The 24,608-nt window shown below is 44.8% G+C and overlaps 3 protein-coding genes across 6 annotated transcripts; all 3 read right to left on the bottom strand.

Annotated features, from left to right (window-relative positions):
* Positions 1-342: 342 nt before the first annotated feature.
* On the bottom strand, positions 343-918 carry LOC124694302 (putative glycine-rich cell wall structural protein 1). The gene has a single exon (XM_047227300.1). It carries the CDS (start codon positions 916-918, stop codon positions 343-345), a length of 576 nt encoding a protein of 191 aa, XP_047083256.1.
* Positions 919-14,163: 13,245 nt separating this feature from the next.
* LOC124694300 (protein TORNADO 2-like) lies at positions 14,164-14,976 on the bottom strand. Its single transcript, XM_047227298.1, has one exon. The coding sequence runs from the start codon at positions 14,974-14,976 to the stop codon at positions 14,164-14,166; it is 813 nt and encodes a 270-aa protein (XP_047083254.1).
* Positions 14,977-15,930: 954 nt separating this feature from the next.
* LOC124694463 (FH protein interacting protein FIP2-like) lies at positions 15,931-19,922 on the bottom strand. Of its 4 annotated transcripts, none has more exons than XR_007000471.1 (12): positions 19,823-19,922; positions 19,622-19,731; positions 19,409-19,543; positions 19,151-19,306; positions 18,882-18,965; positions 18,661-18,707; positions 18,417-18,490; positions 18,019-18,077; positions 17,377-17,436; positions 16,694-16,774; positions 16,347-16,450; positions 15,931-16,313 (listed from the first exon to the last, which is right to left on the bottom strand). XR_007000471.1 is itself a non-coding variant. In XM_047227448.1 (12 exons), the coding sequence occupies exons 1-11, from the start codon at positions 19,875-19,877 to the stop codon at positions 16,397-16,399; spliced, it is 915 nt and encodes a 304-aa protein (XP_047083404.1). In that variant the 5' UTR covers positions 19,878-19,922; the 3' UTR covers positions 15,931-16,306; positions 16,366-16,396. The 4 variants fall into 4 exon arrangements, 2 of the variants coding, with proteins under 2 accessions (XP_047083404.1, XP_047083402.1); XR_007000472.1 differs by having other exon boundaries at positions 15,931-16,244; XM_047227448.1 differs by having other exon boundaries at positions 15,931-16,306; positions 16,366-16,450.
* Positions 19,923-24,608: the final 4,686 nt, after the last annotated feature.

Below are 24,608 nucleotides of genomic sequence, written 5' to 3'. Positions count from 1 at the left end.
ACATGCCTAGATTCATTTAAAAAAAATATATCTTATAATAGCGAACGGAGGTAGCAGCAACCAAATTTGTGATAGACACTCCAGATATGGCACACTCAAATGTAAGTAACCAAAACAGTGTGTACTTTTTCTTTATTTCTTGATAGATAAGGAAGTATAGATGAAGGAAAAATCATGGTATATCGGCGTACCCTGCGCCACCACCCTCGCCTCCGCCACTTCCACCATTTTGACACTCCAGATATGCACACTCAAATGTAAGTAACCATAACAGTGTGGTACTATGTTGATTTCTTGATAGATAAAGAAGTATAGATGAAGGAAAAATAAGTGCTTAAAGTTTCATGGTATATCGGCGTACCCTCCACCACCACCCTCGCCTCCGCCACTTCCACCATTTTGACCACCCCCATTGCCAACACCGTTACCACCGGCTCTTACATTCTTCCATTGGGACCCTCCCTCATATGTTCTAGAGAAGGCATTACCATTGCCACTGCCAAATCCAGCTCCTTGACCATATGATCCGTCAGAACCACCCGCTTGGCCTCCTCCTCCGCCGCTCCCATGGCCACCCCCGCTTGTGGGTCCATCGGTACCAATGGAAATGGAATCGTAAGCCTCAGCAAAACCGGAGGCCGAGCCAGATCCACTACCATATCCGGACCCACCTTGTTGGCTACCTGCACTACCGCCGCCTCCGCCTACGGCATTTGCGTGGGAACCAGTAGAATCGGTATTGCCGGCTCCGGCGCCGCCGCCAGACCCTGAGCCGGCACCATCCACCGTCGCGCCGCCCTCACCCCCTCCCTGGCCGGATCCGGCAGCAATAAGGAGTCTTGGCACCCTTGCAGCGTTGGCTAATCCTATGCTTAGGAGGAGAATGAACGCAAGGGCTACATGTTTGGGGACTGCCATTGTGAGTTTACTGAAAGTGTATGTGGACGGGATCGGTGAATGCTAAGTGCAGGGAGATGCACGGGTATTTATAGTACAGGTGCCTCGTTATGGTGGTGTAGCCGGCGACTTCGATATGCAAGGAAATCAAGCTAGTGGACACACTTCAGAGAAAATAAACTACTCCGTAACGACTTAGATCGAATGACAGCGGTAAAGGCCTTAAGGTTGGCTACGATTACATCTAATCCATGTCATGTGCTACAAGGTTGGCTACGATTAGCAATCCATGTCATGTGCGCGCGTCAGAGCTTGCTCGGATGACCTGGATGTTCGATCCAGATCAGGCCAGAAGAGATTACGATCGAGATGGTAAGTAATTCTCGTATGGAAATAGCAGCAACTAATTTGTTGCGAAGGAGGAAGTAAATCTGCCACTATGATATATATATACTGCGAATCCATGGTCGACGACAGAAAAACGACGACTTCGAAGGACGAAGTTAACTCCGCAGGGAGCGACAGACGCTAGATCACACTGAATAGTTGAAATTGCAGAGGCGACGACGTCGAAGTTCGCAACTATATATATTTGTTTGAGAAATGGCCTCCGTCTTGATTACCGTGTGTACATACTCTCGTTCAGTCGTTCTGTAGAGCAGTCGCCACTAGCCAGTGATTGACGGATCTGTGAATTTGTACCAGACTACATCCGGAAAAGCGGTCAAAGGACATCCTATATGACCCTATGTTTATTGAAGAGAAGTATCATCATTAGTATCATGTACTAAATTTGTTCATCAAGAAACAGATGGATTCATGATGTGGAGGGTACGGTCCATACCAATCTCTGAAGTTGATCAAAGAGGAGCTGCACATGATCGAAATCCAGGGGAAACCTTTTGATTTGGAATGGGGAGAGATGGCTGAGTGGACTAATTAAAGAGGCGGATTGCTAATCTGCTGTACAATTTTTTTTGTGCCAAGGGTTCGAATTGTTGGTTGACCTGTCAGGTTTAAAGGAACAGAAACAAAAAAACGTTTCAGTCAATATAACGTTAAGGAGGAGGCCCACGAACCAACGTTCGTGGCCACCTCGTACGGATCCAAAGCGCCCTGATCGGGGGCACCAAAACCAACTCGATGGTTTGGTCCCCTGTCACCTACGCCATATAAAAGGGGGGGGGGGGAGCCTGGCTGCGATCTAATTAACGGAGTTCACGATCAGCTCTTTGCTCCTCCCACAACCCCATAAGCCCTACCGATCTAGGGAAGCGCAGAACGATGGGAAGACCAGCCTACACCCCGACGGTGCCAGGGCAGTGCCGCTGGAGACCTGAGGGGATCAGGAGGATCCCCAGATCATCCACAACCTCTCTGCTTCACGCCTGCAACGAGCAGGCGACGATGGCAACTCCTGCAATGCGTAATGCATCTCTAAATCACTCTGTTCATGTTCACTAGGTGTTCTAGATGGCTGTTTTTCACGATCTAGTGCCACCCCTAATGATTTGGATCTAACAATGGTATCAGATGCCTAGTACTGCTAGCACTAGAACCCTAGTAGTGATCTGAGATCACGTTTTTTGTATAAAGATCATGTTTTTAGGCAGTTTATGTTCATGTTTAGGCTCTCAGATTATTCCATCTGCAAGCGATCTCATGATGCTATCATGTTTTTAAGCCTCAGATTAGAACGAATCCCTTTTATGTTCCATGATTAGATGATGTATGAACCCTAATTTATGTTCCCCAATTTCTGAAAATGAAATTGCAAGATTTGGAGTATCACCTTACGCCGCCGGGTCGCTGCCTATCCCTTCGGGGGCCGTCGGAGCAGCCGCTGCTCCGGCGAGGGCAGAGATCCCGCGCCGCCGTTTCCTCCCGACGGAGGGGCGTGCGGGTAGACGCGTCGCGAGACGCGGAATGGACGCACACGCGGGTGGCCGCGCGCCGCCTGCCCCTGTCGTCACATAACGGCTGCCGGCCTCGCCGGTCAGCACCACCCCTCGCCTACCCTCAAGGAGACGGCGCCAGTAGCCACGCTCGACGGAGGAGCGCGCCGTACATGGTCCGTCGCACGCTGCTCCAGCGAGCGCCGCCACCGCGCCGGGATGAAGCAGGGAAGGGGAACGCGGGCCGCCGGGGCCGTGGTCGCCATCGCGCGCTCGCGCCCGCCGGGGTCGTGGCCGCCTCGCGCGCTCGGGCCGCCGGGGACGCGGTCGCCTCGCACGCTCGCCGTGGCCTCCTGGCGCCCTCGCGCCCGCCGGGGCCGGGGCCGCCTCGTGTGCCCGCGCCGCCGGACGGTGGTTTCTCCGCCTCTCTCTCTCTGTCGCGGATAAATCGGGGGGAGAGAAGGAAATGAAGTAGGGTTTCGGCCGGCCCCGTAGTTTTGTTCTGGCCGCGGGGGATCTCGGCCGTCCGATCGATCGGACGGTCCAGATTGCTACGGGAAGGGGAAGCCGGGCCGGGGGTCCTTTTGGGCTAAATCTGAGGATGGGCTTCGGCCCAGGTTGTCGGTAGTCCAGGAAGTTTTCTGGGCTGCCGATTTTCCTTGTCTGTTTTCTGTATTTTTGTGCATTCCAAATGTTTTTTCCTTATGTTTATTGCACTATTATACAGAAAAATCTTTGCCTATAAAATATGATCAGAAACATGTAAATATGATCAGAAACATGTTATTGTTCCGGAAAGAAATGAACCAACGAGATTTTCTTGTTTAGAATATTTAGTATGTTTTAATGTTGAATACTCAAATTAAACACCAAATATGTTGTTCCTTAATGTTGATGTTTAATTTTGAAAATGTCATGACTGCAAAAATAATTCTGACCAACGTTGTGTTATTTCTGCATGTCAACCCCCTAATGTTGTTCTATTTCGTGTCATTTCTGCCCAACGGTGTTTGACATAGAATCAAAATTTTATGGCATGTCTATTTTATATTCATGCAACTTTACTTATGAATGTCCATGTTAATTTTCAGCTTCCGCTGCGATGAGTTATGATGCTGTCGAGCAGTTGACCGGCAGCAACTTTCCTCGTTGGAAGAACTCCATTGAGCTATGTTTGGCTTTCAACGAGTTTGATTATGCCTTAAGGGAGGATAAACCCGTGGCGCCAGTTGCTGGTGCTACGGGGTATGATGAACTAAAGAAAACTTATGACTCCAAGATGGAGAAGTGGGACAAATCCAATCACGTTGCAATGCTCGTGATGAATTCTTCCATTTCACCTGAGATTATTGGGGATCTCCCCAAGAAAGATACTGCTAAGGAATTTATGGAAGCCTTGGAGGAGCAATTCAAAGGCTCTGAAAAGGTTTATGCTCATGAGCTTTTTCACAAGCTACTTGGCAAGTATAAAAATGATGGTGATGTTAGGGGACACATACTGAGAGTGATAAATGCTTCAAATAAACTGAAGCACCTAAAATGTGAGCTCAGTGACAACCTCCTTATCATCATGATCTTGGAGTCCCTCCCTGAAGAGTTCGATCAGTTCAAGATCAACTACAATTCCATGAAGGAGAAGTGAACACTTGCTGAGATATCCCCTCGGATTGTCCAGGAAGAAGAACGAATGATAAGGCAGAACAAGGATCAGGCTTTTCATGTTGGCTCCTCAAAGAGAAAGCATGACGGGTCAGGCCCTTCAAAGTCGCCAAAGAAAACCTTCAAGAAGGAAATGCCAAAGTTCAAAGCAAAGGAAAAGGATAATGGGCAGTCTTCAGCACCTACTGATAATGTGTGCTTCCACTGTAAAAAGGAAGGCCATTACAGGAAGGACTGTGCTGAATACCTCAAGTGGATGATAAAGAAAGGTACAGATGAAATCACTTTTGTTGATGAAATGCTATATACTGATTTCTCTTGTACATCATGGTGGATTGATTCAGGTGCAACTGCTCACGTTGCTAATTCTATGCAGGGATTAAATATGATCCAAACCATAACAAGCGGGGCAAGACGACTTAGAGTTGCAAATGGAGTTGAAGTTGATGTCGAAGCTGTTGGGTCACTCACCTTGGAGCTCCACACCGGCTTTCACCTTCATTTAAATAATGTTCTTTATGTACCTACTTTAAGTAGGAATTTAATTTCAGTCTCTTGTCTCGATGATAACATGTATGAGTGCAAGTTTGGTAACAAACAATTTGTTTTAAACTATTGTAATAAGGATGTTGGTCTCGGTGTCAGACGAGGCAAACTATATATGTTATCTATGAATGATTATGTTTTGCATGTGAGTAATGTTTCGAATGTTGAGAAGAAATGGAAGGGTACTAGCACTTCTTCGAAATTGTGGCACTGTCGTTTAGGCCACATTTCGAGGGGGAGAATGGAAAGGCTTATTAAAAATGATGTACTCCTCCCATTAGATTTCTCTGATGCGGACAAATGTGTTGATTGCATCAAAGGTAAATATGCAAAAACAATTAAGAAAGGAGCGGTAAGAGCCACGAGTGTCCTCGAACTCATACATACTGACATATGCGGGCCTCTTAATGTTAAGTCTATAGATGGTTTTGATTCGTTCATCACCTTCACGGACGACTTTTCCCGTTATGGGTACATTTACCCTATACGTGATCGATCGGAAGCTTTGGACAAATTCAAAGTGTTCAAAGCCGAAGTTGAGAACCAACTCGAATGCAAAAATTAAAGTTGTACGATCTGATCGCGGGGAGAGTATTACGGTAGGCACGCTCCTTATGGGCAAATTCCAGGACCTTTTGCTAAGTTCCTAGCTGAGAATGGAATTGTTGCCCATTATTCAATGCCCGGTGAACCTCAACAAAATGGTGTGGCTGAGCGCCGCAATCGCACGCTTTTGGATATGGTGCGTAGCATGCTCGAGTCATGCAAGTTTGCTCGGTAAGCCTATGGATGGAGGCATTGAAGACGGCTGCACATATTTTAAATCTTGCTCCCACTAAGTCAGCACCGAACACACCTCACGAGATGTGGACGGGAAAGAAACCGAGCTTGAACTATTTACGTGTGTGGGGCTGTCCTACTGAAGCTAGAATTTTCAATCCACAACTTAAAAAGTTAGATCCAAAAACGATTAGTTGTTTCTTCGTTGGATACCCGCATAGGGGAAAGGGATATCGCTTCTATTGCCCCGGTCATACCACTAAGTACGTGGAGACCCAGCAAGCGGTATTTTTTAAGGATAATGAAGTTAATGAAATAAGGAAGATCGATCTTGAGGAAAAGCGGGTGTGTGCTCCACCCCGATTATCCAAGAGGTCGTTCTACCAATGCAAAGGAGAATCACTTCTCATGTTGAGACTGAACCTCACAGTTTTGGTCCTCAACCTGATGGTGATCTTGAACTTAATAACAACGGAAATCCAGAAGGTGAAGAAAATCACCAGTCGGATAATGAAGAAGATCCTCATAATAATGATGCCCCTCCACCACCATCGCCTGTGAGAAGATCACATCGAGAAAGAAAAAAAGCCATCTCAGATGATTATATCACCTACATGAGTGAGGATGTAGATGATATAGGAAAGGTGGAGGATCCAACCTCATACAAGGAGGCCATTAAGAGTTTGAATTCGTCCAAGTGGCAAATCACCATGGAAGACGAGTTGAAATCTATGGACTCAAATGATGTTTGGGACTTAGTAGAAGTTCCTAATGATGCCAAAAGAGTAGGTTGCAAATGGATCTACAAAACTAAGTACGACCCCAAAGGGAACATCGAAAGGTTCAAAGCTAGACTTGTGGCAAAAGGTTTCACACAGAGAGAAGGAATCGATTACAAAGAGACTTTCTCTCCTGTGTCATCTAAAGATTCTTTTAGGATCGTCATGGCTCTGGTAGCTCATTTCGACCTAGAATTGCATCAAATGGACGTTAAGACGGCATTTCTAAATGGCGACCTTGATGAAGACGTTTACGTGACTCAGCCGGAAGGTTTTGTTGTGGAAGGAAAGGAACATTTAGCATGTCGTCTGAAGAAATCCATCTATGGCTTGAAGCAAGCTTCAAGACAGTGGCACCTCAAGTTCGATAAGATTATTAGAACTTTTGGTTTTACTGAAAATGTTAAGGACAACTGCATTTATGTTAAGTTTAAGGGCAGTAGGTTCACTATATTAGTCCTGTATGTGGATGACATATTATTGGCCCGCAGTGATAAGGATATGCTGCACGAGACCAAGAATTTTCTGTCTTCCAATTTTGATATGAAAGATCTCGGTGAAGCTTCATATGTCCTCGGCATTGAGATTCATCGAGATAGGTCTAAAGGTGTGTTGGGACTATCACAAAAGGCATACTTTGAGCGAGTACTAAAGAAATTCAATATGCATAAGTGCTCGGCTCACCTGCCCCGATAGTCAAGGGCGATAAGTTTGTGACATTTCAATGTCCGAGGAACCAAATTGAAACCGACCGGATGAAGTCGGTTCCTTATGCTTCAGCTTGTCGGAAGCATCATGTATGCACAAGTTTGTACACGCCCCGACTTGGCTTTTATAACCGGGATGCTTGGCAGATTCCAATCAAATCCAGGACTAGACCACCGGAAGGCCGCAAAGAAAGTCTTGCGTTATATGCAAGAGACAAAAGGGTACATGCTTACGTACAGAAGGTCTGATAACCTACAAGTTGTTGGTTATTCAGATTCTGATCATGCCGGTTGTGTGGATAGTAAGAAATCCACGCCAGGTTATATATTCACACTTGCCGGAGGAGCTATATCGTGGAAAAGCTCCAAACAAACGATAGTTGCTTCATCTACGATGCAAGCAGAGTTTGTAGCATGTTATGAGGCCACTGGGCAGGCTGTATGGCTAAAGAATTTCATTCCCGGACTTAAAGTTGTCGACAGCATTTCAAAACCACTTTTATTGTACTGCGATAATGAACCAGCAGTTTTCTATGCGAATAACAACAAGTCAAGTGATGCTGCCAAACACATTGACATTAAGTATCATGTTGTGATGCATAGGATCCAGGATCAAACAACTAATGTTAAGCATATAAGTACGACTCGTATGCTTGCGGATCCGCTAACGAAAGGCTTACCACCCGAATCTTTCGTGAGCATGTTGCCGGCATGGGATTACTCGGAAGCCTTATGATTCCGGAATAAAGGGACCATAATAAGAACCACTCCCAATAAGTATTATGTTATCCATTTCAAGATAGGTCTGGTATGCCATAAGTGTTGAGGTTCAATAGCATTTCATTGGTTGTTGTAACTCCTCACTTTGGTTTATTATTCCTATGGAGAATGGGCAAATGATGTTAAACCTAACGATCAAGGGGGGGAATGTTGGTTGACCTGTCAGGTTTAAAGGAACAGAAACAAAAAAACGTTTCAGTCAATATAACGTTAAGGAGGAGGCCCACGAACCAACGTTCGTGGCCACCTCGTACGGATCTAAAGCGCCCTGATCGGGGACACCAAAACCAACTCGATGGTTTGGTCCCCTGTCGCCTGCGCCATATAAAAGGGGGGGGGCCTGGCTGCGATCTGATTAACGGAGTTCACGATCAGCTCTCTGCTCCTCCCACAACCCCATAAGCCCTACCGATCTACGAAAGCGCAGAACGACGGGAAGACCAGCCTACACCCCGGCGGTGCCAGGGCAGTGCCGCTGGAGACCTGAGGGGATCAGGAGGATCCCCAGATCATCCACAACCTCTCTGCTTCACGCCTGCAACGAGCAGGCGACGATGGCAACTCCTGCAATGCGTAATGCATCTCTAAACCACTCTGTTCATGTTCACTAGGTGTTCTAGATGGCTGTTTTTCACGATCTAGTGCCACCCCTAATGATTTGGATCTAACACGAATCCCTCTCTTTCCGATCCCTCGGATCATTTTGGACTTTCAAATTGGAAGGAATTCTAAACCCCAGATTTTCTCATAAACAAATGTACGAAACAAATTTAGTTTATAAGAAAACAAATGGAATTGAATTTTTACTTCTCACGCCCTGGGTCATTAGATAAGAATCTAAAGATAAAGAGGGAAACAAAGAATATTACTACTGTATAAACAAAAAGTTTGAGCTTAAACATTACATAATCTCCAAGATTTTTTTAAGCTGTCGTAGGTATTTCTGCTATGCTTTGGTTTCTCTGGAATGGTAAAAATGGGGCTTGTTTCAAAGGAGTTTTTCCCGCTGATCCTATGCATATAATTGCTAGGATAGCACATTTTATTAATATTTGAGTTGGCTTACAGAGGACATAACTTCAAGACAAACAGCGAGCAGGTAAGTTGCTGCTGCTGGTAGCGAATGAGTTCTTCCATTGCAGCAAAGGATGGACTTTTGGAATCTGGAGGATGGAAGTTTAAAACTCTTTTACCTATTTGGATGTTTGCTGAGGGTGGCGACATGTGTTCTTCCATTGAAGCAGTTGCTTTTTGATTATGTTATCCTTACTTTGGTTTAGTGTTTTTGGCTGTTGGCTTGCGGACTGGTGAACTGTAGTTGGTTGAAGTTGAGAGATGTTTGAATTTTAACCCTGGAGGGAGGTTTTTCCCCAGGGAGACTGTGTGTGGGGTGGCGTTTATGTTAGGGATGCATGTTCTGTTCGGCATTTAATAATAAAAAAACGCTAGGTCTTTGGCCTTTTATTCGGAAAAATCCAGGGGAAATAATTAAAACCCCCTCCACACAATGTTGGCGACCACCAGACCTAGACTGGGTTCAAACAAATACAGATGGTGTCATAGAAGCATAGGAAATGAAAGGTGCATGAGGAGGGGTTGCTCGTTCTCACTTTTCCTTCTTAGGCGCATGAATTAATCCCTATAAGGGTTTTATAGATTCTCCATCGCCAAAAGTCATCTTTGTGGAGATTGATAGCTTAGAGTTAGACATATGGGGTCTACGTGTCATACTGATAGGTTCTGTTGTGGCGCCAATCTTAGATAAAGTTGGGAGCAGAGTTATGGTTTTAGAAAAATTTCCATTAGTCATGTTGTATTTTGGCTCATATGTGTGCTAAGCTTGCTCGCACCTTGGAGTTGACGAGATGGTAGATGGACGAGAGTCCTCCTTTTTTTGTAAACGGCATGTGTGCTGGGTGTGTACCGGAGAGAAATGTCTTGGTCACATGCACGGGAGGTCCCGTGCATGCTTATACTGTTGATACTCTGCTTTATGATTCGTGTCATCCTGTTTTGCCAAGTTTCATTGATAAACGGTGTGTTTCAGCTTGAGCAAACACATCTAAACCTAATGACATCGTGCACGGGAGGTCCCATGCACGGGACTAGTCTCACCGGAAACTCTGTTGAATAAAAAGCTCCCGAAGTTCTGCCCAAAAAACTGAAGGAATTTCTATACCAGACTTTTAGATGGGCCAATCGTAAACAGATATGATCGGTCGAACCTAATCAGAAATCACCAGCCATTGATCGATCTGCAGGCCCAGGCCCAGGCCCCACTCCCATGCCGGGCCAGGCTTAACTAACAGCAACACATATGTAGACGCAGTAACGGGTGGAGTGCGTTCATGGACCGGGTCCAACCCGACGCGCGCGACCAGAGGAAAATCGACGCACGCACGAGAAGACCGCACTCGCCAAGGCAAGGGAAGGTATCACACCGAACGACCGCAAGCAGGGGAAGCTAGCTAGCTAACTTGGCATTCTTCCTTCTTGCAAGCGTGCCCCTATGCGCGAAGCAATTCCTCCACCCGTGCCGCACTCCACCCACACGTACATATATGCGCACACAACGCATCGAAGTATTCACCAGCTTCATCGATCGCACCCCCTCACCTGCACCCAAGAGCAGCTAGCAAGTTCACCGTCTGGATCGAACTGAAACCGCCGCCGTCGATCAGCTAAACATGGCCGCCGCACGCACGTACGTCGACTTCGTGCCGTCGCACAACCTCGTCGAGGAGAGCAAGAAGCAGATCCTCGTCCTCAACCTCCCAGGCATGCATTTCTCTGCTTCAGCTCTGAACCTATAGCTCAGCTGTTCTTCAAGTGTTTGCGACTCTGTAACTGCTTGTTGCATTTCTACTGAACGATGCGATGTCATTGTGTGTGATCGATTCATTTATGGGCAATTGTGCAGGGTTCCAGAAGGAGCACCTGAGGGTGCAGATCGACAACTACGGCCGGCTGAGGATCAGCGGCGAGCGCCCGCTCGAAGGCGGCCAGTGGAGCCGGTTCCGCAAGGACGTGCAGGTGCCCGACGGCTGCGACGCCGGCGGCATCCGCGCCAGGTTCGAGAAGGACGGCGTCCTCCACATCACCATGCCAAGGCTCTCGCCCGTCGACCTGCCGGAGGGCGACAAACACGTCGCCGAAGCCGCCGCCGCCGCTGCCGCGGAAGAGAAGAAGCGCCAGGAGGAGCAGGAGGAGGAGGCGAGGACCAAGCGTCATGAAGAGCACGGCAGCGACGACGATGAAGGCGGTCACCAGGAGATGGCTGCCTCTGGCGCCGGTGGCACGGCGTACGGCTTCGCCAGGGACCGGAGCGGGATGGTGCGGAGAATGATCATCGTGGTGGCGCTGGCCCTGGTTGGCGCTGCTGGCATGTATGCCAGGTACAGGCTGATGGATCCTTCCGGCGAGACGGCGCCGGCACATAATGCCACCGCCGGCCTCTCCGACTACTGATCACCGACCAAGCAGAATTCACAGTGATGCAGATACATTGATCACCACACCAGGCAGTGCAGAATTCGCAGTGGTGTGGGCGGAGATACGTGGCTACATTAGCCGTCTGAGTGTATAACGTGTAAATATGATCTCACTGAGCGAGAAAAATATCAGACATGACACAATGTATACGCGTGCCACTGTGATTATTCTGTGCACGCAAAAAGTACCTGAAATGTCGTTTCTTACCAACAATTACCCGAAAGAAACCAGGAATATGAAATGGGTGTGACAAGTTAGTTCCCGGTCGACTGATGTCACCTCGTTGATTTGAGCGATTTAACCTATCACCATTGGTTGAACTGTATCTTGTACGCGCATTGGAAAATCTGCAACATGCAGATGATACAGTCCTATGCATAAAAAAATGATCCTTCTATGCTATCAACTTGAAAATGCATCTCTACGTGCTTGAAATGATGTTTGGCTTCAGAGTTGTCTACATGAGGCTGCTCCTGTAGCTTAATCAATATATTTCATTCGCAAAAAAAGAAAGAAATGATGTTTGGCTTCAAAATTAATTTTCAATATGGAGATCTTCCTTTGAAGTATTTCGGAGTTCCTACGACTTATGTCGCACTTCAGAACAGTGACAGTGACTAGTACTTTCTTGTTGCAAAACGCATAAAAAAAGGTTAATTGGATAGATGCCATTGCAATTTCCAGCTATTTGAGAAACACAACTACAACTTTCAACTTTTGAAAAACGCCATTGCAGTTGTCTATACATCCCATGAATGTCATTATGCCCATTTTACCACACATACCACACAATATACACTCATATTTTTGTCCTACATATGTATACACTATGTTTTACACCCAAAACAGCTTACGGGATGCAAAGAGTAATAAAAACACAGTTTATAGTGATATGATTATATGAGTGTCTGTAAGCACCGCAAAAGCTAAAATATATTGATTTACCAACTAAATAGTATATGATGGATTAGCACAACATCACTCCACTCGTTAGAAAATATTAGCAAGCAAAGAGAGAACTTTATAGGTGCTGCCATTTTATTCTCAAAGAGCATAAATACACAACGTGTGTATTGTTTTATTACAAAAGAAGTATCATAAATTAATGAAATAATTATTACACAAAAAATGAACCGGCAGCACAAGCCAACTCTCATAGGGACCACTGTGTCTATGTATGTACAGCGGAAATACAAGTGTATATTGCGTAGTTTGGTGTTAAAAATGGCAAAATGGTGTTTGTGGAATGTATAGAGAATTGTAGTTGCATTTTTCAATAGTTGAAAGTTGCAATGACGTTTCTCAAATAGCCCAAAATTCCAGTGGCGTATATCCAATTACCCCATAAAAACATAGATGCTTAGATTTGTAATTGTGTTTCCTAAGGTGCTAGGTTAAGAATGTTGGATTCATGTTTGTATGTCATTCCCTCTTGCTATATCTTTATGTTTCTTCCAAGTTAAACTTTTGTTGAAGAACTGGATATGCTTTTGGGTTGGGAAAAGAAAAGGCTCATTACATGGTACGGTTAAGTAGAAAATATTTCGTAGATCCAGGTCCAAAGTTGGAGTTGGTTTCAAGCTTTGATAAGAAAATATCAGTCTCCTTTCTAAGTGGTGGTGTAAGTCGATATTCATGCAAAGAATAGTGAAGACAAAATATCTATGCAACAAAATTGTAGCCTCGATGAAGACTAGATTAAATGATTTTACCTGCATAAGCTCTTTTGAAAGTTAAAGAAACCTATTCCTCCGGTTGTAAAGTTATTTTTAATAGGGTAAATTTAGTTAGATTATGGTTAGACCCCTAGCTCAACTCCACTTCAATTGCTTATAGTCACCCTCTGATGTTTGACATTTGTCAAGAAGAATATCATAGTGTTTCTCAATTTATGAATGTGAACTTCAATATCCCTTTTAGAATGATATTTGCTTCTTGGCCTCTTGGGTGTAAATTTCTTTAATAATCTTGCTCCGCAAGTTCCGGGGTCCTATGTTTCAAATGGTTTGATTTGGTCTCTTAATTCTAACAACATTTTTGTTGCTCATAATAAGGGAATTTGGAAGCTAAAATTCCTTTGAAACAAATCTTTCTTATGGTAGTTGTTTTAAATGTTATTCTAACTAGAGACAATGTAAGTTCTCCTAAATTTTCCTTTTGTGACAACATTATTATGTGTTCTTTACATGTGTTATGGCAAGGTCTGTTATGGTTTTATGTTTTTTTCCTGCTGGAGGAAAAATGCAGTCTCTCTAGTTAGTTGTTGTTTGCTCTAATAGTACTTTGGCGTGTGCTTCATGCGAATAATATATTAATCTATAATCTTTAACTTATTTTTCTCTAATATCTTTATTATTAAAGGGAGTAGCCCGGTTAGATTAGCAAAATCTCCGGAGGCCACAAAATAGACAAGAACACGAAATTTTATCTTGAAATTTCTCGTTTGACCGAAAAGAACATAAATACGAATGCATAGTGAATAATCTCTTAAATTTCTCTTTTGATTGAAAGGAGAAAATATAAGGATGCACAGTTTTGTGGAATTGTACAACGACCATTCCTAAAAAACTTGTCAAATAAATAAAGTACTAGTAAATGGATTAAGCACTTGTATCACTGTCTAATTAACTACGTGTAGCCCTGTCTGTAGCGGCGGAAGAGCTCGTCGGTCCTGGCGGCGCGGAACGCGTAGCATCCCATGGCGTAGACCACGAACAGCGCCACGGTGGCGACGACGAGGACGACGTCGGCACGTCGCCACTCCCGGCGGAGGTTCTGGAGCAGGCCGGCCTTGCATGAGTCACAGGAGTAGCAGAGCCGGTCCTGGTCGTTGCTCCAGGCGGCGCAGTCGGGGTCGACTCCACCATCGATGGGGCTGATCCAGTTGGTCGCGCTGACAAAGGTGTAGCCGCACCTCGTCGGCGGCTTGCAGCACCCGGACTGCATCGGGGTGAGCCACGTGGCGAAAAAGGCCTGCGGCGTGGTGTACGTCTGGTTGAGGTCCGAGCACACGGGCGCGGTGGCGGCGAGGCACGTCTTGATCTCGTCCCACCTCCCCGGCGCGTCGACGCGGCGGCGAAGCCAGCCGGAGTAGTCGTCGAGGTCGTACTCGAGGAAGGCCCGGCCAGGCACGGGGTGGCCGGAGGAGCCAGTGGTGGCGACGAAGACGAAGACGGCGAGGCAGGCAAGCGCGGCGACGAGGAGGAGCATGAAGACGAGGTAGGCGAGGAGGAGCCAGGGGAGGCGCCAGAACGCGCCGATGAAGCCCGCGAGCCCGACGGCCAGGACGGCGACGCCGAGACCGATGAGCGGCCACTGGAGGATCTGGACGCACGCGTTGTCGGCCTGCGTGGAGAGCCAGATGCCGACGGCGATCACCGGGATGGACAGCAGGGCGGCCACCGCGTTGATGGCCGCGGCGCCCATGTAGTTGAGCGCCATTGCACGCGCGCGCCTGAGCTAGCTAGCCGTGTACGTCCCCGCGCTCGATCGATCGATCTCAATATGCGCTCCTCCAGTGCACCGCCGGCCGGACAACCTGATAACCACCTGTGATGCTATACGTGCTGCTGGTGGCAAATATTTCGTTCTTTCCATCGACCGATGCCGTAAACTAATTTTTCTTTTTGCTGCTTTTGATGGAGCTGGAATGTATGCGCGTGCGTGAGAATATATTCATGCTGCACACAGCTGGTATTCTTTGCTTCATCTGGAGTTCACTACCTCCTGTACTACCGTATGCGAATATACCTGCCTGAAACCTGGAATAAGGAAAATCAGTTCATTCTCTCGAAAAATTCAAAAACAAAAAGTTCATTCTCTCGGCGGGGCTGTAAAGAGCACATGAACAAAAATATGGGGTGCCGGCTAATCCTGACACGGGAAAGGTTATAAAACTAATGTACAAACTTAGAAAAAAATTGGGATCAATTTTTTTTCTCGTTTTTGAAAACATAACAAATTGCAGTATTATTCGGTGAAAATCTACATGTGGCTTCGTGTGCCCTTGCAGCTGTTAGGAGCCATCGTGGCGTTTTCTCCGGTCCTCTTATTCTGGTGTGTCGAATGTATATCCCATAGTTTTTTTAGATGATATATCCCATAGTTGTTAGGCAACAGCCAAGATCATCGAAAGAAGTTCATGAAGGTCGCCGCGGTGGCAGGGGAGTGGCGGACGGCGTAGTGCTTTCCCAGGGATCGGCGCAAGATGGTGCAGATACTGCTCCCCACGGCAAAGATATGTCGGATGCCGCTATGTTTGGTTGGTGGCTTGGTGCTCTGCTGCCGGCTTGTATTGTATGGAAGGTACAGTTTAAGGGATCCTCTCATCGCCAACAATGCAAGAATGATCTGATTGGCAAGTACCTGAAACAAACTTACGAGTAAATGACATACACGCACGATGGTAAAAGTATCACCAGTATTTTGTCTCCGCTCTCCACCCAGAAACAACATACACCATCCGACAACAGTTCACATATGTTTACCCAAAATGGCACCCCGATACCCAGGTACTTCACACGTTTTGAAAACCTTCGCAATGGTGAATCTGCGTTGATGTCTAACTAGCTACAAGCTCGCCGAATTTCAGCTACAGGAGTTCGACGCAGCAAATTAAATGTACAACAATCAACTCTGAGACATATATCCATAACCCACAGCAACAAACTATTTACCCCAGCTTGTATGTTTTTGGGCACACCGCACGCCTGCACAACCATTGGAACACTCGATTAACACTTGAGTCCTTTGATATTTTTCTCATGTACTGCTCTTCCCTGCTGAAATCACTAACAGCTGCCAGCACATACCAGGTGCCAGTTCAATTTGTAAAGTGTACATGGCATGAGCCTCTCTTGTGTTATCTGATAGCCCCAAGCAGATTTGCTCCTCCAAGCTTAGCACCAGTTAAATCCTGTTACCAAAGCAAGCATAATTTAAGAGACAGAGCCTTTTTTTTGTGTGTGTGTGTGTGTCTGGTGTCATGACATCAACAGCTGGACTTGCACAGAAATATGTGAGATACTTCAGGCTTTATTATTCTATATAGGGAATGTGTTGCTTTGTATTTGCAAAACAAGTAAATGATTCAAATCATGTGTGAAGTGAAATATTCCCTATTCAGGTAAAACATTGAATAGAAAACAGGACAACATACAGTTTCACGCAGATCAACTTCTCTCAAGTAGGCTCGCTGAAGATTTGCGCCTTGCAAGTTTGCACCAGGCAACTTAGCCCCCTGCAAATCAGACTAGCTTAGTGTAGCGTTTGGAATGATACCGTGAGGAAAAGGAATTGATGTCGCTGATGTCCTTTCATCTATGCAAGCTTCAGCCAACCAAATAAGTAAACCACGTGGCTTACAAAACATATCGGACAGTCATGATTTTGAACAAAGTGAGATAATGGGTACTCCACGTAATCATAGCTTAAAGAGGGGCAGTACATTTAACTTTTACTAGTGTCAGATGCTTATACACAGAAATAAGACAACCTTGATAAACATAGCATACCATCTTATATTATGGGACGGGAGGAGTAATTAGTAACATAGCATATTTTGTCTTAAGTGAAAGCTTCAAACTTTTTATTTCCAAAGTTGGGAGTAAAGGAAGACTTAAAATTCATTAGGCTAAAATTTAAGGTTTGCAATGAACATGCACATACTATATAAAGAGTAAGATTTGCGACAGATTTTCCCTATTAAGTTTACAGCACAGTCCCTCAAATAGTTTGACAACAGTATCTTATACCATACTAAGTACGAATATCAACCAGATAATCAACAGACTGTAGCATGAGGTTTTCTTATAAATATTACTTCTATCAGTGTTATTTTACCTTGAGATTGGCCCCTTCAAGATTAGCTCCACTCAAATCGGAACCCGTAAGATTAGCACTCTGAATAAATCATTGGAATTGAAAATAAGATATACAGGAAATGAATGATTAATATCCAAACATCGAAATATTTCAATGAACAAAAACAACTTTATACAAAGCTTCTATGTGTGACTCTCTAGGGAAGAACAACATGGACCTAAGTGGAAAGATGGATAGACCTGCATCCCAAATGCAGTTAATACTTTGGGCAAGGACTGGATATGAGATACACATGAAATAAATAATCAGCACCCAAACATTGATGGTTTTAAAATTACTAAACAATCTATCTGAAGAACGACATGGACGAATGAGGACAAATATAGACATGTGAGCTGTGTGATGTGTGCTATATGCAGTTAATACTTTGGGCACGTGCTAGATTCTGCTTACATATTCTGGATGCTACACAGGTCAGGGGTGGAAAGTAGACACTTTTAGTGCCACTGGTAGCAAAACTAACATTTTATGCTTTGGCTATGCTATTAATCAATATGAGTTTTTCGTATAGTGAACAAAAACTTAATATGTCAGCAAAGACTTTCAGCAGGAAATACGGTATGTTTATGACGAAATACACTAATCACAACAACTTTTAACCTGTAAATGGGAGGAGCGCAGATCTGTTTCAATGCAGCTACATCCCGTTAAGCATGCATCTGCAAAATCAGCCTGATAACTCAATCAATTTGTACTTAGTTTTAAGAATCATAGCTACATAGTTTCAAAAAAAAGTATCAAAGCTACTTGTACGAATTATTTCAAGTATATGATTAGATCCCCTTGCAGACAACAAAGGGGAAATAGGGCAAATGATAGCTTCACATAGTAAAGTTGACAAATATTACTCTAGCGATACAGTGGCTATTAAAGGCAGGAAAATGTTGAAACATGACAAGCTCGAGATATTCTTTAGCACTACCCAGGAGTGTATAACATAAATAGGAATACAAATAAGCTTGTATCAACTTAAAATAGGGAGGCAAAGGATTGTATACCTTGAAGGTTTGCACTTTGAACATTTGCTCTATCTAGGACAGCTTCATGAAGATTTGCTCCAGTGAACTCGCACCTGTTATTATCCAAATATGATCACTTACAAACAGCATTTACAAACTAAAATTGTCGTAAAACGGTGGAAATGGATAGTTAACCTAGGCACCCATACAAAAGAGTAGAGGAAAGAAAATATAATCTTAGATACTACTACAAGACCACAAGAAGCTGAACGATGTATCTTACTCATGTAAATTCGCCTGTTCAAACAAAGAACGTGCAGCTTCCACTAGCTGCAAAGAACATACATGGCAAAGTGTTACTGATACATTATTTCATATTCCACAGAAGAATTTACTTCCGTTTAGCTGGTTATAAACTGTGTTGGGATGCTTTAAACAGATTTAGAAGGGCTACTGCTGCATCACATGAAGATAAACTGACAATGCAGAATCCTGTGATAATACCTTAAACTTTGCTTTGTGAAGATTAGCACATGAAAAATTGGTCCTCTCGATGCATGCATAGCTGAAGTCTACCTCTGATAAGTCCTGCAGGGTATCAACAATGCAATTACAATAGTGCAAGCAGTAATCTGAAGAAGAAGAAAAAAAGCAAAATACCCGTTTGGGTTTCTTATGTACGCAAAGATAAGCATATTAAGTAGAGAAATTGCAGCTGTAATCAGTAACGTCAACAGAGAACAACAAGCAGTGAGGTCTTTCTAAAACCTTACAAGCTTAGATAGGTCAAGGCCAGATAGATTCACGCCGCGGAATCTGATTTTCTGGGCCTGGATGCACTTGATCACATCCTTGCGTGTCAACTCGGCATCCGCCGAATCGTCAGCCTTTTTGCTAGCCAATTTCTCGTTTATGTAATCATCCAAACCCTACAAAAATAAACCATCATTCCGTAGGTGACGACTACTGATTTCAAGCTGTTTGAACACAACGAACCGAAGCTAGAATTGAGGGGTTTGTAGTTGGATTACGAGTAGCTGGTAGTACTCGGCCTCTTTGAGGAGCTGCTGGTAGTCGGAGTCGGAGAGCGCGGGGATGGAGCCGTCCCGTAGCCAGTTGAGGACGTGCCTGAAATGCTTCCCGTCCCTGTCCACGAACACCGCCCCCTGCACCCACCGTTCATCATCTGAGAGGGCGAGAGTCTACAGAGGCAACGGAGAGCAACGAGCAGGGGTGGTAGGTACCGTGGTGGGGTGGCGCGGGAGGGTGTGCCTGCCGCTGAACATGGCGGCGAGCATGGAGTCGGGCTCCCGCTGCGTGAGCGTCTCGACGGTGGTGGCGTACTTCCTCCCCCCTGCGCCACAGCCAAGAGCGAAGTAATAAGCCTCGGATTCGAGCCCGCACGGGCGGAGGGGGCAGACGACGGGAGCGGGGAAGGGACCGACCGATGTTGAGGAGGACCGGGGCGGAGGAGGAGGTGGGGGACTCCGGCGCCTGCATCGCCGCCGCCGCGGCTGGCTGTCCGGGTCGCCGGTTCCGGCTGCGGCTGGGGGTTTTACCAGTTGGGACGGGTAGGTGAGGAGGAAGAAGATGAGCGGAGAGGGATCTGGATTGGGATTCAGGCGGGCGGGGAGGCACTTCGTCTTGCTTCGCCGCTGCCTACTTCTCTTTTTTTTTTGTTCTTTTTTTTTTGAGCGGACGCCGCTACCTAGCTTAGCCAAAGGTGACCAAACGGGCCGAATTTTGCGGGCCGGCACGGAAGCACCCGTGCTCGGCCCGTCGGGAGCCTGGCCAGGCACGCAACTCAACGGACCGCGGGCCGGCCTGTTTGTCTTTTTAATTACTTTTTCTGATTTTCTTGAAAATTGGCCTAAAAGGCAAAAAAAAAAAAGTCCCCGAAACAACCTAAACCCCTAAATGAGCCAGCCCGTTAACTAAGTGTGTTGTGCTTAAGTTGTGAGGTGAACAATAGCGGAGCTTCATAGAAAACCTTTGAGAAGAAAACGTCAAAAGACAGTGGGCCTACTAGATAATCACCCATATAAGAAAAATTGCAATTAGGCAGGGCGGGCAGTGGCACAGTTTTGCTTCAACAAAGCTCCGCCACTGGAGGTGAGGACCATGTGCCATCATCACGAGCTGAGTTTATAATACATGCCAAGTAGTTCATGACCATAAGGAAGAGCAGTGATAGAGGGAATCCCTACCTTAGGTCGAGTATGTACTCACTTCCCATGGTTAGCACGCTCTGGGGTGAAGAATTGTCGTGGTCCAAGTGAGCCACAAGTGGGCAAAACCTCTAAATCACAAAACCTACATCATGTTGTCCCAGTGAACCGAATCAAATTTCTTAGATATGTCTAATTTGAATAGAATTTCTGAAATTATCTCATGCTTCAGAGCCTTGCATTGGAGAGGCTTTGGATAGAGATACAGTTACCATGTATACTTCTTTCTTTAATAAATACATTTTTGACAAGGGCTTACCAAGATCAGTCATCTTTGGTTGCAACCTCTCGGCCATGATTTTGGATATCAATATTGAGAACATTGTTCAGTACTGGACCAATAAAAAATTACCATGTGGCAACTTTTTTTTAACTTGTTTTGACCGCATTTGCCATTCGCCGTCCGTTGAAAAATCGGAAGACATGCAAGTCATCCTTTCCGGGATATGAAATCCGAACATTCTGGCATTATAAGGTTTCCATGATTTTTGAGAAGAGATACTACGGACTATGCTTGTATGGCAAAAACCTTTAGGGTGGCAGACACCATTGAACCTATGAATGAGTACCATGGTGGCAGTGTTGAGAATGTCCAAGTGCTGACTGTCTGAGCTCTCGAATTTCTTGATGCCAAGAGTGAGGTCTGGCCTGATAATATCCCAACCACTGACAAGAAAAAAAAAACCATGCATGCTAATTCTTCCGGCTGTGAGGCTTTCTCCGGATGCATGTCAAGTTGCGCATCTTTGATTCTCTCCTCTAAAACTACTCACAATGGAAGTAACATAGGTAATAACATAGTACTACATGCAATACCAACTAGCTATGTTACTATTACATCACACATTTTAAGACAAGATGAGTCTACAACCTAATAAATATGATTTTGCATGATACCACATACTAGTATATGTTAATAACCACTATGAAAATAGTAACATAGAGTAGTAACATGTGTCCCACTATGACCGGCCTAAAATGAGTGCAACAGTACATGCATGGAAGGGGGAAATATCAAAGACTCTTGATCCCTTGGAAAGTTCTAATAACATGAATGTTTCTAAGATATAGTACATCAGTACGAATTTGTCAGAAGGAAAGGTCACTTCGATCCATCGTTCTTAAACCTCCTCTGATGTGTTGTTTACACCTGTTGCAGACTTTCAGACACTACAACCAAGACAGAAAAGTCTTCAGACAAAACTATTCTTCCAGGTCGTTACAATAACTAACTTACGACTGATGTGTGCTGGTCATTGACGGTGCGAGGAATAATTCCGGTGTACCCTCGTCGGCATGCCAAGGCCATTCGCCAATTGGCCGCTCCAAGTCTTCACTTAGTACAGCTTACAAGAGACCATTTTTTCCACTTCGGACAACATTTCCTTTTCAGTTGGTGAGCACACCAGTCACCACCTAGCGTACGTGCATTCAGTCATTCAGTGAAAGGACCGCAGAGCCAACACAAGTTGCCACTACGAGGGACATCTGCTAAGGCTACGACAATACTGCCTCATTCTTTCAGTCTCGTCAGTTCGTGCATAGGAGACGTTGTGAATGTGAGTGCGAAAACTCAGTGCCGATCGTCGTTTAATTCATGTAGTCCTGGTTCACATGAATAATTGAGCTGCGTGATTATGGAAAGAAGAAAGGAAGCACACGACGTAGACGTACTCTCGATCCAAATGTGGTTTATGGTTAGACTTTGATGTGTGGAGTGTAGACACTAGCTAGGTGCCTGGTTTCACAAAGGATTCGGGTAGCAGCGTTCGGATTTGTTTCCTCGTCTCATTTTCATTTTTTGACTTTCTCATTTTGAACACATTTTAATCCAAAGTATCTCCTCACCCTTCTAGCTATGGCTCTAGGCTGCAAATCGACATGGAGAGGAGAATGTGACCGATGGATCATCTACACACAACACACAGAACCGGGTTTACTTGTGGAGATTAAATCGAAGGCCTCCTTCTAGGAGAAGGAAGATTTCCATGTTAGTATCAGCCATGCTTTTACTCTTGTACTCCCTCTTCTTCATATTAGTTGTCGCGGTGTAGTTTTTGTATACTTTTCATCTTAGTTTGGTTGGTTCTTGTCTCGACTTTAGATACGGCATGATTGTAATAAGTACGCACTTTGAACATCTTTTAAATAAATGAAAGGGCTGTGTGCATCGATTGATGCAGAGGCCGGGGCTATGTTCCCATATCGAAAAACAAATCTAAATTTAAGAGTATGAAACAGAGGGAGTATGATTTTGTGAGGTTCGGACAAATGGAGTTTACTTCAGCCCGTGGCTTCATCAAGAGTCCCAACTCCCAAGTGATGCTGGGTACCATTCTTAAGTTTGCAGTACTCCCCGTTGGATGTAATCATTAGTGTTATATTAATTGCCATGATATTGGGTATAATAAACTGTGGCTATACCTTAGTAAAGTAGAAACAAATAAGAAAATAAAAATATTACACCACTTCTTTACCGATTAGCCCATTTTACTAGAACATTTGGTCCTAATGTTTTATTTGCATTATTTATTAATTGTATCGTCCACTTGTTAACTTTACTCCCCATCTATGATGTTATAAGTAAGATCTTAGATCTCCACATTATCCTCAAAATAAGCTTTCGCCCCGTTATATTAATATAACAATCACACTTATACAATAGTTCGAAACCAAGAAAATGTTAGGGCAACATCACAAACATGCCTAAAAGGACAAGAAATGAAGGTAATGGCGAAGCGACGAAACGACGATGACCCGCAACCACTGCGCCCTCCGCCTATGGCCTACGACGCTCCAATCACTCCGAAGCACCCTGTACCAAGCATCACCTTCAAGAAGGGTCGTCGACATGGCGTTTTTCCGAACTAGACCAATCCTAGCCCCCCCCCCCCCCGTATGTTACAGTGGACAAGGGATTCCCAGAACGGAATGGTGCCACCGGAAGGCGGCACCGCGCCAGGGCCAGCTGACATGGGTTTCTCCCGCCCCCATCCACACACACACACACACAAAAAAAACCCCTAGGACCCCGGGGCACTACCACCAACCTTCACCACCGACAAGCATGCACCACCACGATCTTGAAGCCGTCATCATCAGTTGCTTCGTGACACTAACATGTTGCCTGAACAACGAAGGCACACGACATCGTTGCGACTATGAACATCAGCCTCGCAGCCACGCGGAAGGAACACACCTCCACCGCCAAGAGGAAGTTATTGACTGGACATAGCAGCGGGGAGCACAGAAGGCCCCGTCAGGCCTGGCCGGGCCGGATGGGCTCGTGAAGCTCCAGCCGCCCTGTTGTGCAATAGGGTGGCCGCAAGGTAGTTTTTTTTTCCTGATGGACCAACCCATTGTCGCTGATTCTCGATTGTGAATAAACTTTGAGATATTGTGTGAAACTTTGAGATGATTTTGTTTGGACTTTTTATTGGCAAATTGTCTGAAACTGGTATGAGTCTTGTACCGATCTTCATAGTTTTGATGGATCTGGTATTAATTTACTGTCAATCTTGAATGAGACATAGCAGTTTATATAATATGAAAAGCAGAGCAAAGTTAATTATGTAAAACATTTTTTGTTGCATGTATTTGTTTATGGATTCTTTACCATGGAACGAGCGGGGATTTCTTCATGTAATTTCTATACAAAATTTATTGGATCGGTGTTGACACTAATACAAAACAAAAGAAATTCTTGTAAAAATCTTCCAAATAATCATGAGTTATGTATAAATCTTGGAAGAAACATGTGTGAAATGTGCAATATGAAAATACGAAATATACATGAATCGAGAAAAAGACCTTTGGTTTCTTTCAAATTTTGTTAGGGATTGTAAAAAAAATAGTAGATTCTTTCAAATTTGTTTCTTGTATGAATTGAGGGATCTTGCATGAATTTTTTTCAAATATGTTTCAAAATATTTTTGAATGTTTAATTAAGTAGTGAACATCCGTGAAAAGTTTAACAGATCAATTTTTTACTGGTTTATCGATC

This window comes from Lolium rigidum, chromosome 3 (assembly GCF_022539505.1).
Source record: "Lolium rigidum isolate FL_2022 chromosome 3, APGP_CSIRO_Lrig_0.1, whole genome shotgun sequence".
Taxonomy (NCBI): Eukaryota; Viridiplantae; Streptophyta; class Magnoliopsida; order Poales; family Poaceae; genus Lolium; species Lolium rigidum.
This window is presented reverse-complemented; position numbering and strand designations above follow the sequence as displayed.